The sequence below is a fragment of the Stenella coeruleoalba genome (genome assembly GCF_951394435.1).
Source record: "Stenella coeruleoalba genome assembly, chromosome: 2".
NCBI classification, from domain to species: Eukaryota; Metazoa; Chordata; class Mammalia; order Artiodactyla; family Delphinidae; genus Stenella; species Stenella coeruleoalba.
The window spans coordinates 112,664,795-112,683,573 of NC_137147.1; the positions used below are offsets into that span (position 1 = coordinate 112,664,795).

Below are 18,779 nucleotides of genomic sequence, written 5' to 3' on the forward strand. Positions count from 1 at the left end.
TGTGCTTAGACACACGACATATGACCTGCTGAGCTTGCATTGACCGTCTAGAACAGGGGTTGCCAAACTCCTGCTATACTAGGCCAGATAGGAAAAATTTTAGGTTTTGAGGACCATACAGTCTTCCTTACAGCTACTCAACTCTACCCATGTAGTGGGAAAGCAGCCTAAACCATACATAAATGAATGGGGGCGTGGCTGTCTTCCAATACTTTTTCTTTTTTTTTTCAGAAGTGGGCATTGTCTGTTGACCTCTGCTCTAGAAAATAAATAAGGAACTAGCATATTGCCCCATAAAAGGCTAATGCTTATTATTGCTGGATATGCTGTGAGTAAACTTGCTCAGTGTGTCTCCATAGACATGGGATGGTCAGATTAGTGAGGGTGTCTTTAAACAGTTTGGACCAGGGATGTGGAAAGCTTTCTAATTTTGTCCCTAAACTTAGAATCTACCCTGCCCTAAAAATTTTAATTTATAGGATGACACTAATCGACTGGGTGTTCCAGCATCCATCTGGGGACTGGTGGATGAACTTAATATTTTTGTGCTTTGAGCAGGAAATGAAATGATGGCCTAAACCCTGGGAAACGTTTCCCGATGAGTGGTCTGGTATTAAGGGGCAGTACCCAGATTGGGTAATGCAGAAAATGTGTTTCTGTTGTCACCCTTGTAAAAGGGTTTCCTTTCCTCCTTTTTGGTCTGGGAAGCTTGAGAAGATGAATGTTCTGGGATTTTACACCATTTGCCTCGCAATGGATCCGCCCAGCGACCAACCCCTGGAGGAGATGCTTGTCTTCTCTGGAGAACAGCCAAGAAATGGTGTTTCCTGCTTCTCATCCTCTTTAGATTGTATTCCTTTTTGCAGGCTTCCTCCTCTTGAGTTTGTTCTCAAGTTGATGCAGGATAATTATGGACTTCCAGACAACACATCCAAGTATAACCCCAAATTAAGTTTTCCCACAGTTGTGGTTTTTAAAGCAAGATTTTTTTGCCCAGCAGTTGCTATGGTGGAAACAAAGAGCCGAAATCCCAGCCTCTGTTCTGAAGACACTTGCAGTCTGTTGGGGAGACAAGAGAATACCCATGAAACAAACGCAGAGCAGGACAAGACAGAGTGTAATTTGTATATATGTGTAGTGTTAGGAGTGACATTAAAAGCATGTAATTCATGATATTTTTAAATAGGTAGTGCAACTTTTAAATAGTTATTTGACAAACAATAGACTTGCTCAAGAGTCTCCTCTGACAGACAAATAGCCGATAAGACTATGAGAAATGTGTCCAGCCTAATTAGTCATCAGAAATACGTAAATTGAACCATAATGAGATACCACTGTATACCAAGCAGAATGGCTAAATAACAATGACAAAACCAAGTGCTGACAAGGATATGGAGCGATTGCCACTTTCATACTCTGGTGGAAATATAAAGTGGTCTAATTGTTTTGAAAAACAGCTTGGTATTTTAGAACATTGGCATCTGTGTGACCTAGCACTTGCACTCTAGGTCTAGACCTGACAGCTATGTATCTATCTGTCTGTCTATCTATCTATCTATCTATCTCTATCTTTCCACAAAGAGATGTGTTTAAGAATGTTCATAAGCATTCTTTATAACAGCCAAAAGCTACAAACAACCCCAGTGTCCATCAGTAGCAGCTTGGATAAATAAATGTGGTATATTCATTCAGTGAGAAACTTTGCAACAAGGAAAATGAATGAACTACAGCTGCATGCAACAATTTGGAAAAATCTCAAAAACACAGTGCTGAATGAAAAAAGACAGATATAGAAATATACATATATTTTATATATATATATAGCACTATATGTATGATTCCATTTATTTAAAATTCAAAAAATAAGTACAACTAAGCTCTAGTGTTTATGGATGTGTGTATCTCTGCACATGTACTAAAATGGGTTTTAGTATATTAGTAAAATCTGAAGCTGAGCATCCGCTGAAATATCTCCGCCCCAATAAAAGAAAAGGAAAATGGAAAGCAGCAAAACCCCTAGACTGGAAATGATGATGTGAAGTGACTCTGAAGGAGATGGCAGCTGTTGAGAAATTTGAATGTTCTTGCCATCTAGACTGCTTCTCCCCCAGCCGACGAAACAGCCCCACTGAAACCCAGGGTTGGGAGTGGACATGAGACCTGATGTACATAATGGAGAGACTAAAAAGGGCAGTGTCTTCAGACTTTGGGGGAAAAAGGAGATGAGAAGGGAAAATTCCAGATCTCCTCTTTGCTCTATGGATACCACTGGAAGGGCCTGGACACAACCTCCCTGGCTTCAGAGACTCCTTGGCAAGCCCTGTCTTCCTGCACCAACAGTTGGCAGCTGTGAGGAACACCCATTCCATCCCATGCCACTGGCTGGTGACCCATTTTGAAGTTTCCCGGCTCCGAAGAGGTTGAGCATGGACTCTGCTGAGAGGTGCATGAGAGTCTCTGGGCTGATTTTCCTTCTCAAGATTTTTTTCCTGGCATCTCTGTCCCAATTGCATCAATCCCTGGGGACCTGGGCCACTTGCAGCTCTGGACCCCAGTTGCCACAATAGACCCCTTGCCAATTACATAGGAACTTCAGGTTTAACCCAAGAGCTGGAAAGCCCATCATAAAAGTAGAGAGATAATGGGTAGGAGAAGGGGTGTGGAAAGACCAAAAGAGACAGCAGTTGCTTTGTGCCCCATCTTCCAAATGAGGAACTCCTATCTGCTCTGCAGAGTAGGTGCCAGCCCTGGGAATGATGGCTGCGACTGCTCGAGAGCTGAGAATGGAAATATCCAACGGCTGCCATTGGCATCCGGACTGTGCGAGAGACTGATTTACAGAGATGGAGAGAGGCCATCTGGCTGGCCCCAAATTTGATCTACTTTTCCCTCTCGTAAATCCAGTGTTCACATAAATCTCTGTATTCTCATCCCACCCATGCTGGGTTCCTTTTTTTTTTTTTTTTCCTTTTTATTCTTCATGAAAATAAGTAAATCACTGACAGTCATCCTATACCCATGCCCCAGTCCATGAAGCTCAGGAGCTGGGTCACCGAGAGAGGCTCCCTCTCACCATGAGTCTCTGCCTTCTTCCACCCGTAGAAAGAAGGCTTTGCAGACATCTTTGTTCTGGTTGCATGTGGACACACGGCAGCCTATGCCTTTATTATCGGGTAGATTTTCTGAGAAGGCAGCCAGAGATGAAGTGGAAAGCATATGAGATCAGAGCTGGTAAATCAGTAATGGACCAGTGGCCCTCCCACTTCCCTGCTGGCCTTGGCCTGCCCTCTAGGCCTGGTATCCTTGCTGGGCCCAACCATTCTGCTGACTGCCCACACGCCTCACCTTTCCTGACCCTCTCCTCTGCCCTTTCACATCTTTTAACTTCCGTGCCCACCATTCCCCTGAGGACCTGACCAGTGACTAATTCATCTGATAAATTAAGGCAAGCAGGTATGCTGGACAGGAATGTATCCTGGGCTCCACACTCAAGCTATTACTTACATGATCTTTGACAAATCATTTCCCTGTTCTGGACCTCAGATTTCTCACCTGTAAGATGGGAAAACTGTATTAGACAGCTTCCAACATTTTGGTCAAGAGTAGAATCATTTAATCCAACACTTTTTTGGTGAAACCTCCAAATTTTGAAAAGAATGCAAGGTGGTGCTTGTTGAAGTTGGAGTGGGCCTTGATCGCTGGCTGAGACACCATGGCTCTAGAGGCATTGCCATTGAACTTGGTGGTACCAAGAAGCCCAGCACCAAGAGATTAACTGTGGTATAATTAAATTCTAGCTTCTGTCATTCAAGTTGTGTGAATGTGTCCTGATCCCCAGAGGAAACTGAGGGCTGAGCCACCAGAAATGAGCAGGTGGAAACATGGTATCTAGGGCCCTTTTAAAGCTATGAGTCCACCATCTCTAAGGTACGCTAATGACTGACGGAGGTTTGATGGGCCCCTTAGATATGATTTTTGCACATTCACATTCCTGCAGCGCTGTAAGCCCAAGGCAGCCCCGTGGATTTCAGCTAGTGGGGATTGCAGTGGCAAGAGGAAGATCTCTGGTTCGGGAGGCTTCTCAAGAGTAGCATAATTGACAGGGGAGCCTAGTCTGCCTAAATAACCAGAAAAGGCCAGATGCTTGGCAGAGGGAATGCAAACCAATCGCGTCTAGATTTCCACTACCCTGAACATGATGTGTAAACTTCACACCCATTCCTTCATTGCCTCGTGTCTTGTCTTTTGAGGTTACTAAACTCTGTCATTTGAAGCAAGTGGATGTTTGGCTCCATTTGCCTTCTGACCTCATGAGGTGGATGGGGAAGGCTGAAGACATATGTGAGCTCAACTGTGCAGGCTGCTCCTCCTGTAGAAATGACCCTGCCCTTCACAGTTCATCATTCAGCATGGCTGCGTTGGTCATTGCTGGGCTGTATTCAAGGTCCTGTTCAAGGACCCTTGGAGGTGGTCTGGTCTCACCCTCCCCTTCTGGTCTACAAAGTCCACATTCACTGACACCCCTTTTAACCATTGCTCTTCCATTTATCTTCCTGGGTCCCAGGGCAAGTGGCTTGGTCTGGTGCTTCTCCCTCACACCGGGTCTCCCACTCCCACAGGGGCCAAGTTGTGACATTTCTGTGGCCACCAGATGCCCACCCTCCCATCCTACCCTGGGACTTTGTGATACCTTACCAGGTCCTGGTCCTGGGTGGGTCCTAAGCCTTCTGCCCATTAACTGCTGTTCCCACAGCTGTAGTCCCAGTTACACCCCAGTACTTCCTTCAGCCCCCTAAGGGAGGACACAGGTGCCTTCTAGAAGCCAAAGTGTTCATGTTTCTCTGCAAATATACACTTTTTCATAATCTAAAATCAAGAAATAGAAAGAGCAAGGAAACTTAATTACATTGTCAGCCTGATTTCAGATGGGCTGTGAGCATAGGCTAATTTACAAAGATAAAGCATTTGGGGCAGTGGTTCCCCCACTGTTTATTTTAGCTGTGAGACCATTTCTTTGGGGAAATCTTGGGGGCATGGGCCTTTGTCAGGCCTTCTACCTCCCAGCTCCCTCCCTCCGCCATTCACACTGATCTCTGAGGAAGCCTAGGGCTCTGAGATGAACAAAGTTTGAAATAACTGGCTGGCAGATGGCATGGGACCTGGGTGTCAAAAAGTTGGTTTCTGTTTCTACAAGGTTCAAAATGCTGAAGGAAGCAGGAGTCAGGTCTGGCTATTGTGACTTGGCCTCATGATCTTTAAAGGCCGATTAGGATCGTAATTGTTGGGAATCAGCATTGTCTTTATTATGGGCACCAGCTTTCTTCCCAGGAGGGGAACAGACAAACCCCTGCCCTCTAGCTGCTAAAAACCAGTATCCCGGGCTTCCCTGGTGGCGCAGTGGTTGAGAGTCCACCTGCTGATGCAGGGGACACGGGTTCGTGCCCCAGTCCGGGAGGATCCCACATGCCGTGGAGCGGCTGGGCCTGAGAGCCATGGCCGCTGAGCCTGCGCGTCCGGAGCCTGTGCTCCGCAACGGGAGAGGCCACAACAGTGAGAGGCCCGCGTACTGCAAAACAAACAAACAAGCGTACTGCAAAACAACCAAAAAACAAACAAACAAAAAAATAAAATAAAATAAAAACCAGTATCCCGTGTTGTTTCCAGGCCCTGAAGGATCCCACCCTGGCAGCCAGGAAGGATTTCCAGAGGGAAGCTGAACTGCTCACCAACCTGCAGCACGAGCACATTGTCAAGTTCTATGGGGTGTGTGGCGATGGGGACCCCCTCATCATGGTCTTTGAATACATGAAGCACGGAGATCTGAACAAGTTCCTCAGGTAAGCGAGGATGGCCATCCCTGCCCCTAACCCCCACCGAACCCCTGGGGTTCTCTCTGGAGCCAGAAGTCCTATCGCTCCTCTGAACACTTCAGTCTGGAGATTAGAAATGAAAACAACCTTTCATTCTTCTACATTACCTCCTGAGCAGTTGGATATAGGCCTTTGCCCCTGATTTCTAGGGGGGGATGTTGAGGATGCTATGAAAAGGAACCTGTACTCTTCTTCCTGATTCTAAGGTAGACTAAGAAGAAGGGCAGGGTGTGAAATGGGTCCAAGGAGGGAGATCAGAGGACCTGCCAGCCTGTAACTTCCAACTTTAAGGTTCTAGGGCCAGCCCTTCCCCTGATGCCGTGAATAGCTTTCTGACTTTGTGCCTTATGTTCTCACTAGCAAAGTGAGGCTAGCACCTTCCACACCTCCTGAAAACCTTTTTGTCAGAGACTTTTTGATGATGAATAAAAAGGTACAAGGTTACAAACTCACTGGGAGATAGAGATGGTTGAATTCAAGGGCAGATTTTCCCCCAGATAAATTTAGAACTGGGCTATCCAGTATAGTAACCATATATGGCTATTTAAATTTAAATTTACAATAACTAAATTTAAATAAGATTTAAAAATTCCTCTGTCTCACTAGCCACACTTCAATTACTCGATAGCCACATGTGGCTAGTGGCTACCATATTGGACAGTGCAGTATAGAACATTTCCATTAATAGAAAGTCCCGTTGGCTAGCACTGTTCTAGAAGGATTGGATTTTTTGTAAGAAGGGTTTCCACAAGCCTGGAGCAGGATCATCTGGATTTTGAGGGGCTCCTGATGGAACTTTTAAGAGACTGAGACCCCAAGCAGATGTTCTGGATGGAGTTACAGTGGGGTTTGGGGAGATGTGAAATCTACCTTCCCCAAAGAAGATAGCATCTCACTGACACAGCAGAGTTAGCACTTCTCTGCCTCTCATACCTGTTACCTCCAAGTAGTGCCCAGATGTGGAAGAAGCAGGCATGTGTGAGCGTCTGTGGAATCCAGGGTCCCAGGAAGCACATTGAACACTCGGGCCCTGGACGCTTTTAGGGTGTGGTTCCACTGCTGAGAATGAGATTTCCAGAGCTCAGATGTGGGTTATGGCGAACTCTAGCACACTCCCCAAACCTTGATGAGCATCTCCTTGAAGTGGGACATTCAACTGAGTGCTGTGGTGTTTTGAGGAGGGAATGGAAAGAGTTGGTAGCAGGTTTCCAAAATTGGCCCTAGAGGAATTGGAAGGTATCTGTAGGCTTTTCTAAACTTCCTGAACTTGGTTTCACAGTGAAACTTACTCCTTTCCTGAAGAATTGAGTCCTTAACATAAGACAGACTTGGGTTCATATGTCTTAGTGTGTAACCTGGAGCAAGTTATTAACCCCTAATTCTCTCTCCTAGAAAATGAGACTATTCATAACTGCTTCACATGTTTGTTGTTATGAGTATTCAATGACTATATTTGTATAAGGCCTGGACAAGTTTCCCATGTAGCTAGGTGTTCAGTCAATGGTAGCTACAATTAAAAGTATTACAATTATTATTTTATCAGAACTGTGAACCATGGTAGTTTCTAATACAGGCAGCATCCTTTCTCAGGACTTAGGATCTTCTTCTTCCTGTGCTTCCATTTCCCTGAAGTCAGAGGGACATGGTCCATTTTCCATCAAGCCTTCCCCATAGATTCAGTGGTGCCTTCAGCCCCAAGTACCACCAGCAAGGCTAAAGAGAGGTCCCGAGTGCCACTCCGTACCACTGTCATGCCCGCTCTAAGGGACAGGAAGAAAAAGAAAAAGAGAGAAGAAGGCCCTTCCTGCTCTTGCATCTCCCAGTGGGTGTGTTTTAGGGGCAGGCTGCAGTGCACTCTCCTGGTAAGTGGGAATGTGGCTTGCCTGCTGATCCCTCTTCCTTGTGAGCTGATGTAGTAGTTCTCCTTTGGAAGCATGAGGTAGGCAGAGCCCACAGGAGATAATAAAATGAACGTGTTATATTTACGGTACCTTTCAGTGGTAACCGGAGAAGCAGTAAAACAGGCTGAGGTCTCATTGTACACCAGGGCTCCTTGGCTCACAACTACATAAATAAGGGCCCTGGGTGTGGTTAGAGCTGACTGGGCTCTTTAGAGAAAAGAGTGAACACTAAAAGTGACTGATATGACAGGGCAAGTTGCTAGGATAACAAATCTGGCCCATGATTTGGGATGGAGCAGGTGCTGTGGCTCCCCAGGTCTCTGCCTCAGGGTCACAGGGTCTCTTCATCCCATCTTGCCATTAATAGAAGTTATCCAATCCTATACAGTGTGGTGGAGAGGTCAGGAGGTAGACTGAAGAGCGTTGCTACCCGAAATGTGGACTGTATCAGCCCTGGAAGCATCGGCCCTGGGAAATGCAAATGAATAGCTCTGCCTAGCCAATCAGAATCGTAGGGGCCCAGGAATTGTATTTAACAAGCCCTCTGGAAGCTTAAAGTTTAAAACTCTCTTCCAGAGCCGCATGTCACCCATGTGGCCACTGTGGGACCTCTGTGACTTTGACCAAGTGATCTGATCATTTCGTGCCTCAGTTTCCTTATCTTCAAAATTGGGGTGGGAAGATTGAATGAATTAATATATAATATTTAAGATACTTAGAGCAGAGTGTGGAACATAGTAAGGGCTGTGTAAGAGTTAATTGTTTTATTAATTGTTCTGTAGTAGACATCAAGAACCTGGGAAGCCCCTGGATAACCATAACATGTTCAAGAGTAGGTTCATTCCCTGATTCGTTAAAGCATGTCTGCTGTCATCTTAGTTGGGAATCTGGTTGTGGAGTTTGACCATATCCATACTCACAGAGTATAATTTTGGGTAGATAGAAATAGTCCATAAGTAGACTGAGAAGAGATCTCATTCATTTCTGTGGTGCATTCCAGAGAACAGGAACTCAAGAAGACATTTCCCCTTGATCTCCTTAATTCTCTCTGCCCCCTCTCTTCTCCCACTAACCCCACAGGGCCCATGGGCCAGATGCAATGATCCTTGTGGACGGGCAGCCACGCCAGGCAAAAGGAGAGCTGGGGCTCTCTCAAATGCTCCACATTGCCAGTCAGATTGCCTCTGGCATGGTGTACCTGGCCTCCCAGCATTTCGTGCACCGGGACCTGGCCACCAGGAACTGCCTGGTTGGAGCTAACCTGCTGGTGAAGATCGGAGACTTTGGCATGTCCAGAGACGTCTACAGCACTGATTACTACAGGGTAAGGTGGCTTCTCCAGATGCAGCAATCCGTGGCAGAGCTAGTGCCTTCTCACATGTCTTTGTCATTGTCCATTAACCCTGTTACTCCGGAGCACACATATACACATCTGTGCCCAGATATACATCTGATGCTTATCCTTTGGCCACTCCTGCATCTCAACATACCTGTTAATTATTCTCTGGATAGCTCACTCCTCCCTTCCACCTGGATAGGGATACTTGACTGTATCCTTACATTGCAATGACATAATGCACTGTGTTCTTACTTCCATCGATACTCATTCTTCATGCAAACAGATACATACACACACACACATATATATCCCCAAATGCTCACGTGGACAAGCTCAACTTGGTGCTACATTTTAACATCTTTCAACTGAGTTCCGTATCCAGCCTCACCCACGACACATTTTATTCTTTAACATCATTTGGTGAGCTTATAGGCTTGTTTTCAAAGGTAGATCTTGATAAGAAGTCAGAACCCAACATAAAGTAGCAAAAATGGTTAACGTATTGCTGAGCAGAATTATCCAAATGGCATAGGAAAGATGAGGGAAGGAAGCAGGTTCTCATTGCCAACTTTGGAGAGAGGTACAGGTGGGCCTTAGGAAAAGATTTTTGATTGTGAGAGGAGATATCACGTTCAATTTTACCTCTATAAAAGTAGCTACTTTATATTAATAGGTGTCTTATTTTGCTCCCCTTTGTATTTGGGAATCATCTTCCCACGGATCAGTGAGTGGTTCTGACAATGTTATTATTGCCAGGGAAAGGACGGGTGGGCATGAGTGGCATTTATTCCCAAAAGGAGAAATATGGGTGCAACCTGTATACAGAGATAGGATAACTTCTGCAAGTTGATTGGGAGGCAGATGCCTCAAATATATGGAAGATTTACTTTGGGGTCTTTGAATGGGTAAGGAGTTTGGATGGTGTATAAGGAGAGGGTGGGGCAATGTTTTGGAGGTTGAGAGGCATGGCAGCCATTTCCCTCATCTTCTTTGTACAGAATGAATGATCATATTGTGAATCAAAGGACCTAGATATATGTCTTTTTGGCCTGAGCACGGTGGGTCAGGAGGCTGTGGGTTTGGGGTTGGCATCTGTTAATCAATTCTGTCTGGATGCTCTCGATGGCTTTGCCTAAACGACATTGCCCAGACGTTATAAGGGATCACTCAAGACACTTTATTTTAGCCATAACCTGGAGAAAAATGGAATATTTGAGAAATTCCTTTTGTGGCTAAAAATGGACGAGTTCATGGTACAGCCAAAAGATGGCAGATGGTAGACCATCATGAGAATATGAAGCAAAGCAGACCAAACAGTAGCGAAGGTAGAAAGTCTGCAGAAAACTGGGCAGTTTCTCTAGCTACCTGCCCAGTCCAACATCCCTAGATATGGAAAAAGGAGCATGATGTAGCAGTAGGCACAGACTGATGGGCAGGGCAGACCTGCCAGGAAATATCAAAGTGGAGTCTTTCTTTTGCATCTAGACCAATTTTTTTTTCCAGTCATTTCCAAGAGAGGCATCGGTGTGGTCACTAAGGGCCCATGGGTCATAGATTTCTTGAGTCCAGCTGGAACTGGCACCGTTTAATTGCTTCTGCACTTTGCATAATGGGGTTTGCTGGCCTGTCTGGCTGAGCTCAGATTTATGTTGGTGTTGATAAAAGCAAGGGATGGATCATTGTTTTTCTGTGTGAGGCAGATGTTTGATTATACCAATCTGGTCTCCACTGGCTTTACCAGGGTGTTGGGAAACAATATCTGACCAGAATGTGTGCAAACTCAACTTTAAGCTTGCTTCAAGGAATGCAATTGATACTTCTTGATTTTGATTTAAAAGAGAGAAGAAAAAAAAGATTACATCTCCAAATGATCCTGCTGTGCCCTGACTTGAACAGTTGTGAACTGTTGCTCTTTATACCTGGGAGAGCTACAAGGAGTAAATCCATCTTGTTTCTGTGGGCTCCAGGGCAGATTGGAATTCAAGGATGGGAGAGTGAGGTGGGAAAATGTTCACATACCAGGTATCCACAGTTCCCTTTTCATGAGTTCTAAGCCAGGTATAAGCAGAGGCCAGCTGGCCTGAAAATGTGTGTCTTTGGTCCCAAGGAAGTATAAAATTAAAAAAAGGATAGCTGGGGCTTCCCTGGCAGTCCAGTGGTTAAGACTCTGCCTTCCAATGCAGGCAGCGTGGGTTCGATCCCTGGTTGGGGAACTAAGATCCTACATGCCATGGGGTGTAGCCAAAAACTTAAAAACAAAAACAGATAGCTGTTGCAGTAAAAACACAATGCACCATCAGAGAACTGCATATCCACTCATGGTGGGTAGATATTATACTCTGCATATTCAAAGAGCAGCTTGTGTCATATCTTCATGTTCAGTACAGGTGCCCACAAGGTCGTCATGTGTACACAGTCCCACCCCCTCCCTCACCTTCTGTAAAACAAAAGGCAGAAGTAGACTTGCCTGAGGTCATATCAGTAATAAACTGTGAAGTCTTATTATCCGTATTGGAGGACATCAAGGTGACAAGGGAGTTCTGTATTTGGGCCCAATGTTACCTATGTTCACATCCTAACACTGCCGTTAACAGCCATGGAACCTCAATGTGCTTTCCTGAAACCTCTATTTAATTTCCCCGTTTTTCAAATGAGGACAAACATGGTCTCTCAATCAGGTTATTTTTGATGTTAAGCAAGTTGATCTGTGTAAAGAGCCTGGAATACGCTACTTACAGGATAAACTGTTGTTTATTTTCCTTAGTCCCCTTCACACCCAAGGCAGGAGAACCTCAGGGATAATCTTATTTCCACATGTAGTTCTCGGGTCAGAGAGAAGGACCTCCTGACCACTGGAAAATAAACTGGGATCGTGTAGCTGCCCCAAAGGAGCAGAGCCTTTATGTTGACCACCTCTGGAAAATTTCCTTCCCAAGGTTTCAACTTAAATAGAAATACTGGGTCATCAGTACTTGCCTGTTCTTCTGGTCTGTGTTTATATGGTCTTGCTCATGAATCTTAGAGCTAAGTCCATGTTCAGGTGATTTATGAAAGATTTTTTTTGTTTGGTACACCGGCTGAGACTCTGGGGGAATACAGTGATTTATTAGATAGCAAGAACGCTGAAGGATTCTCTCTGCAAGCTGACACCCGGGACAGGTTTGCACCTCTCAGCTACCATACGTTACTGAAATCTGTTGGGCCTAGGAGTTTGCTGATTTCTGGTACCTAACACAGCTAAATGCAGATAATTCAGGCGTGTGTGTGTGTGTGTGTGTGTGTGTGTGCGCGTGCGCGCGTGCGCACATGCGCTCATCTGCCCAGTGTAGATTCCAGGGTGTGTATAGGAGGGCAGAGGGGGAGGTGGAGATAAACTCCTCCTTCTATTCTTTCCTTTTTAATTTTTTAAAACAAAGAGCTGCCATCTGGCTCATGCACAGGTGATATGAAAATGATGTACAAAGGTGAACTGCTTAATTTCCTGTTACATATTTACAGAGAGAAAACAAACATCTCTGCACCAGAGTGAGTGCCAGAGCGATTTGTTCTCGCTTCTTAAGACTATGCCCCATGACAGATCCCTTTTCCTTGTGTGGGTCACTGACTCATACACTTCTGAGACTGCCTTTAACCTGGCTTTGACAAGGGTGGGGTTTTGGTACCATTATATCTTTCTCAGAATATCAGACAACACTAAGAGTTTAGGGCTCAAATCTGGAATTAAAGAAAGTCCTGAAGAAGACGAGGTTGGAATTCCAGAATAGAAATGTTTTCAGATGTTTTGATTTGGAGGGGAGGTGGTATGCTGATACAGGAAGAATGGGGGTGTAAGAGATTGGTGCTCTGATCCTACTGATACAGAGGGCCAGGGGTGCACCTTCCTGTTCACTCTGCTGTCCTCCGTGCCCGGCACAGGACCTAGAACTTGGCAAACACCCAATAAACATATGAACAAATGCATGAAAGAATGAATGAAGTCAGAATGGGAATTCAGAGTTAGGCAGGAAGTGGATTAGGCCAGACCAAGAGGAGCCTGAATAGGCATCACTTTTGTGTAAGGGCTTCCATGCCCTGCAGGGCCAAGCATCGGAATCCCTTCAATAGGCTCCCCAGTTAAGATCTAGGGCAGATCTTATGTGTTCCAGCTACACCTAATAGTGACAGAGGTGACAACCAGAATGGTAGCAGCAGAGAATCAGTGGATGAATAACTCTGCTCTGGAATCCCGCCTGATTCTCCTGTGTCCTGGGGCTCCCTGCTTGACCATGTAAGCCCTCACACCAAAACCAGCTGAAGGAGGCATGCTCATTTTACACTGATTGTGGAGCTTTGCACTTTCTCACCAGCCTCTTAGTGCTCTACTGGGAAAGGAAGAGGGTCTTCTGAAATCTTCCAGGTCAGCTATTATAGGCCTCCGTTTTATAGTTAAGCCTTGGAGAGGGTTGGTGATGTGTTCAAGACCTTGAGATTCTCCAGCAGCAAGTCAGTGTTAGAGCCTTTATACAGCCTTAGGATGAGTGATCCACTTTGTACATTTGCTAAACTCGTCCATGCTGGTTTATTTCCCCTTGTGCCAAATACCCTAGCCATTGAGAAGATCCATGTGCTGGGGACAGGATTCAATACAATTCCCTGACTATGTGCAAGGATGAAAAGAATGTGATCTGTATTCCCAAGGAAATGAAATTTTCATAGGGAATATAAAACAGGATGAAAATTTGTAATTCCACCATAACACAATAGGGTTACCAATTTCAAAAGCCCATGTAATTAGACGGATGATTTGGGTCTTGAGGCAGTCAGTGGGTTGAATTTTAGGAGGAATAAAAATAGTTTTGAAATAGGCAAACCAGGAGAGTGATGTGGAACAGTGTGTCACTCAACCAGCCAAACCTGAAGGTACATGAAAGATGCATGGAAGGATGTTTGTAAAGGAAGGATGGGACCACTATGGCAGCTCTTGAAAGGCCAGCTAGCTCTTCTGACGTGGGTAACTGAAGGACAGTCATGGGAAGTTTGTCATCTCTTTTAGTGTAAATGAGGCTCTGTGAGGACCAGTCATCAGGCAGTGGCATGTAGGAGAGACGGCTGGGACCCGAGGCCACTAAAGCCATGGCAATGGTCCAGGGAAGAGACAATAAGGCTGTTTGCTGTGGGGTTAGCAGTGGAGTGTGGAAGAGAAGCCATCGGAATTAGTGGGGCTGGGAAAGGTGAACTCGAGGCTAGGGCCTGGGAACTCAAAGCCTCTATCCGTTTTGTACTGTAAGCTTGAAAAAGAATAACAGTGAAATGGAGGGTCGGGATGGATTTTTTACAAATGCATATTTTAGGCCACCTAGTCCATTCTGCATCGCTAGAGTGTTAAAAACAGATGAACAAATGCCAAATCATTCAATTTTAAAGAAACATGAAGCTGGAAGGAGCCATAAATGTCATCTATTTCACCCCTGTGGCCCCAGACAGAACAGCTTCAGAATCATTCCCGACAGATGGTTTGCTTGCTCTATTCCGGTGCATCTCCTGGGATTCCACTGGCTCCCCCTTATTCCTTCCAGCTGTGGCAAAGGGAAGCTATCATTAGTGAGAGATTTATCTATATTTTTCTTTCTAATTCGTAACACCCTTTAGAAGTGGGAAGTTCTCAGTTATGTCTAGCCAGAATTTTACCTGCTGCAAAATAAGTCTATATTTTCCTATATCCTTAGAGGAGATAAACACAGTTTATATTATAAAACAGACATTATAACACTCGGGAAAACGTGAAGATGCTCAGCGAGACCAAAATAGGTAGTTGGTTGTGTTTTATTTGCTGGAGGGGAATCAATGGGATATAAATATCTCCCTCCCTTGACATGCCAAAAACATTATATCCTCTTTCTGAGAGCAGTTTCCAGGGGTCTCCTAAATTTGGTTTCACTTCCCTGTAATATTGAAATCTAGTTGTTTCCTTTTGTCAGTGACAGTGGTGCAGGCATGGGATAGATGCTATCATAGTCAGCCTGATCTCCATGGGGACAGATATTGCGGAAAAATAAGGACAGGCAGAATCCTCATCAGAAAGTTTCAAGAACATGAGGCATGTTTATACTGGAACCCAACCTCAAGAAAGGAGAGGAGAAGGCAGCAGGGTGTTGATTCACTTTATCCTTCTCTGCTCCTGTGGACGGTGGGGATAGCAGCCTCTTTATAACTTGACAGTGGCGAGTATTATAACAGACCCAGTTTGGGGTCCTCAAGTATAAAGGGTCTTTTTTTTTTTTAATGACAAACTGAGTATATAACATATAAAAATACATAAATTTCCATACAAATATCTTCTCTACCAGCTGTAATTAAGATATTTGTATGTGGACTTCCCTGGTGGCGCAGTGGTTGAGAGTCCGCCTGCCAATGCAGGGGACACGGGTTCGTGCCCCAGTCTGGGAAGATCCCACATGCCGCAGAGCGGCCGGGCCCGTGAGCCATGGCTGCTGAGCCTGCGCGTCCGGAGCCTGTGCTCCTTCCGCAACGGGAGAGGCCATGGCAGTGAGAGGCCCGCGTACCGCAAAACACACACACACACACACACACACACACACACACAGAAAAAGATATTTGCATGTAAAGAGAACAGTATGTTCCCTTGACTTCCTCCTAGTAGGGGACTGTATTTCTCTCCTAATCCTCAAAGCCCAGGACTTTGTGATCTGAGTCTAAACAGGAGGAGAGGGAGGAGGACTGGGTCAACATAGTGTTTGATATTCAGAATTTTAAACAGAGTTTTTACTCCCGGTTGTTTATTTTTTAAGTTTAGCCCATCCCACAGGACAAAGCTGAGGTGGGGATGGGAAGAACCCAGGAGAAAATGGGCAAAGTACCCGCTAATTCTGGAGTCCAGCAGAGAGATATTCCTTTGAATCCTGAGCTTCTGCTTATGAGCTATGTGACCTCAGGAAATTTTCTTAAATTCTCTAAGCCTTAGATCCTCATCTGAGAAAAAAAAAATGAGAACAATTTCTTCTTTTGTGTGGGTTAAATAAGATAATGTATGCAAATTGCCTGGTACCTATTAGGCACTCAATAGATGGTAGTTATTATTCTATGTAAATGAATAAGGTAGAAATTATATACAGATCTTCCTTGACTTACGATAGGGTTACTTCCTGATAAACCCATTGTAACTTGAAAATATCCTAAGTCAAAGAGGCATTTAATACACCTAAGCTACTGACCATCAGGGCCTAGCCTCACCTACCCTAAACGTGCTCAGAACACTTATATTAGCCTACACTTGGACAAAATCATTGAACACAAAGTGTATTTTATAATAAAGTATTGAACGTTTCATGTAATTTATTGACTACTGTACTGAAAGTGAAAAATAGAAGGGTCGTATTGGTATAGAATAGTTGTAAGTGTGTGGGTTGTGATCTCATGGCTGACCGGCAGCTGAGGCTCATTGCTGCTGCCCAACATCACGTCAGAGTATCCTGCTGCATTATCGCTAGCCCAGGAAAAGATCAAAATTCAAAATTCGATGTACTATTTCTACCTAATGCATATCACTTTCACGCTACGCTGAAGTTGAACTATCATAAGTTGGGGACCATCTGTATAAGAAATTTTAAATAATTTAAAGTTACTTACAAGCCAAGGTATTTCCTATTATGGTCTTTGGTGCCAGATCCTAACATTGAAGGGGAGAAGAGCCTACTTAAGAGAACTCAGGGAGATAAAAACAAAGCCACTCACTCTTCCGGGACGGATGTAGACTACTGGAGTTGGTCTGTTGGAAGCCCAGGAGGAAAAAGAAAGCACTTCTAGTTGGTCAGAGGAAGAATTTTCCCATTTCGGACCTGGCAGCTCCAAGAAGAAGCTAACTTTTGATAACCATAACCATGAATTCTGTGGTAGACAAAGGCCTTCAGAACTAGGGCTCATTCTCCAGGCCAGGCCTCCTAAGTGTGTGATGCCCCTTATTACCCTAGAGGAAGATGTTAGGGTCATGTGCCCTAGAGCCTTGGGGATAGAGACAAGGCTGGTTAAAGCCCAGTCCTCCCTCCTTTTTGTCTCTTATTATATGCAACTTGATGGCCACTGCTCATTCCTGTGCATAACATGAGATAATGGATATTCAAGAGCTTTGTGAACTGTTGGCTTGGGTGCTGCTGATTTTATCACCACTGCCACCACCACCATTACCACCATCACCAGCAGTATAGTCTGCTTAGTAGATGATCATGTGCACTCTGGAAAAAAGTTCATCATCATCCCAAACTTGATTGGCAGTGGTTGTCAGTAGGCCATCTCTTCCACTCTGCCAATCACCATGACAACCTCTCTTCCACTGAGTCATGCTCTCCAGCCTCTGTAGCCAGGATGGAACTTTGAGTTGTGGCCCAGTTTGTTCTTGAAGTTGATCATTTTCTTACTCAATGGGTCAATCCCCAACTTCCTGATCTTTGTATTTATTTAGTTAGTCATGTCCTTGAGTCATTTGGGTACATGCATGTCCTGTAGCCCTCTACAGCATAAATTCCCTTAAAGGCAAAGGAACCCACTCCATTTTTATCACAGTGATGTTTCACACAAAAAGCGCTTAATAAAAGTGCTTAATTAAAAAATATATTACCCTATGCCAAGTGTTTGTGATGGGTAAGGAATAACGGCCATTATTCCTTAACGGTCCTATAATGGTCCCCACTTGCCAGGTACCAATAGTCAGTATGTGGGGATTCTGGGTAGGTATATCTGTAAAATGCAGTGGTGTCACCTAAGAAAAAGCCAACAGGATCTGACTCCCTACCAAAGGCCCAAACATCTGCTTATCAGTGAAAAGGCCTGAGAGAATGTCTCACAATAATTAAAACACCCATGAGACTGCAGTTAGCACCAGGAGGACAATTTATTAATGTGCACAGGGGACCAGATTATTGAAAGGCTGTGTGATCAAAGCATTCACTCCCAGTAAGCCAGCCTGTGTGGGGAGCCAGACCACATTGAGAAGGTTACATGAGGAAGAAGTCAGAGCAAGGGAGTCAGATGAATCAAATGGTCAGTGTCATCTAGCTAAGAAATTCTGATATATCCCTATTGATCTGATAGCAAGGACTTCTTGGCTTCCTAGTCTTCTGCTTAAATCCTCCTCTCTCCCCTTACTGAAGCCACCCAATTGGACTGTCCTCCTACATCCATTAACCTCTTTTGTTCCTAAGCCAGTTGTGAGAGCCCTTGATAAATGCCATGAAATTTGGGTAAGCGATCTACACTGGCAAACTCATGAAATCCTGGCTAGAAATCAACTTGGAGGTCATCTTGTTGAACCCACTTATTTGAGAGATGGAGACACTGAACTCCAGAGAAAGAGCAGGTGTTTCTCAAGCTCATGCATCTATTTGGTGGTAGAGTTAAAATAAGAACGTTGGTCTCCCATCTCACAGGTCCAATGCTTCTCTTTGGTCATCATCAAAGGACTTTGAGGTCAACCAGGCTATTGTTATTATTCCTACTTACAGACCAGTAAACCGAGGCTCAGAGAGATTAGTTGGTGTTCCTCAGATTGCACAAAAAAGTTGGGCAGGGCAGAGATGGTTTCCGTATTCTGATTCCTAAGTAAGGTTTTCTAAAGAATGTGAGGCCATTTGTGAATAGACATTTTAAATGGTCTAACAGTATAGTACTGTCTCCATA

At 44.6% G+C, this 18,779-nt stretch overlaps 1 protein-coding gene across 7 annotated transcripts in view; it reads left to right on the forward strand.

Moving 5' to 3' along the window:
* NTRK3 (neurotrophic receptor tyrosine kinase 3) overlaps positions 1 to 18,779 on the forward strand; it is a gene marked incomplete at its 5' end in the record, with an annotated part of 581,909 nt that overhangs the window by 531,242 nt on the left and 31,888 nt on the right. For all 7 annotated transcript variants that reach the window (XM_079911026.1, XM_079911027.1, XM_079911028.1 and 4 more), the window contains 2 exons: positions 5,665 to 5,837; positions 8,852 to 9,095. In XM_079911026.1, coding sequence (XP_079767152.1) covers positions 5,665 to 5,837; positions 8,852 to 9,095 — 417 coding nt within the window. The remainder of the gene's footprint in view (positions 1 to 5,664; positions 5,838 to 8,851; positions 9,096 to 18,779) is intronic.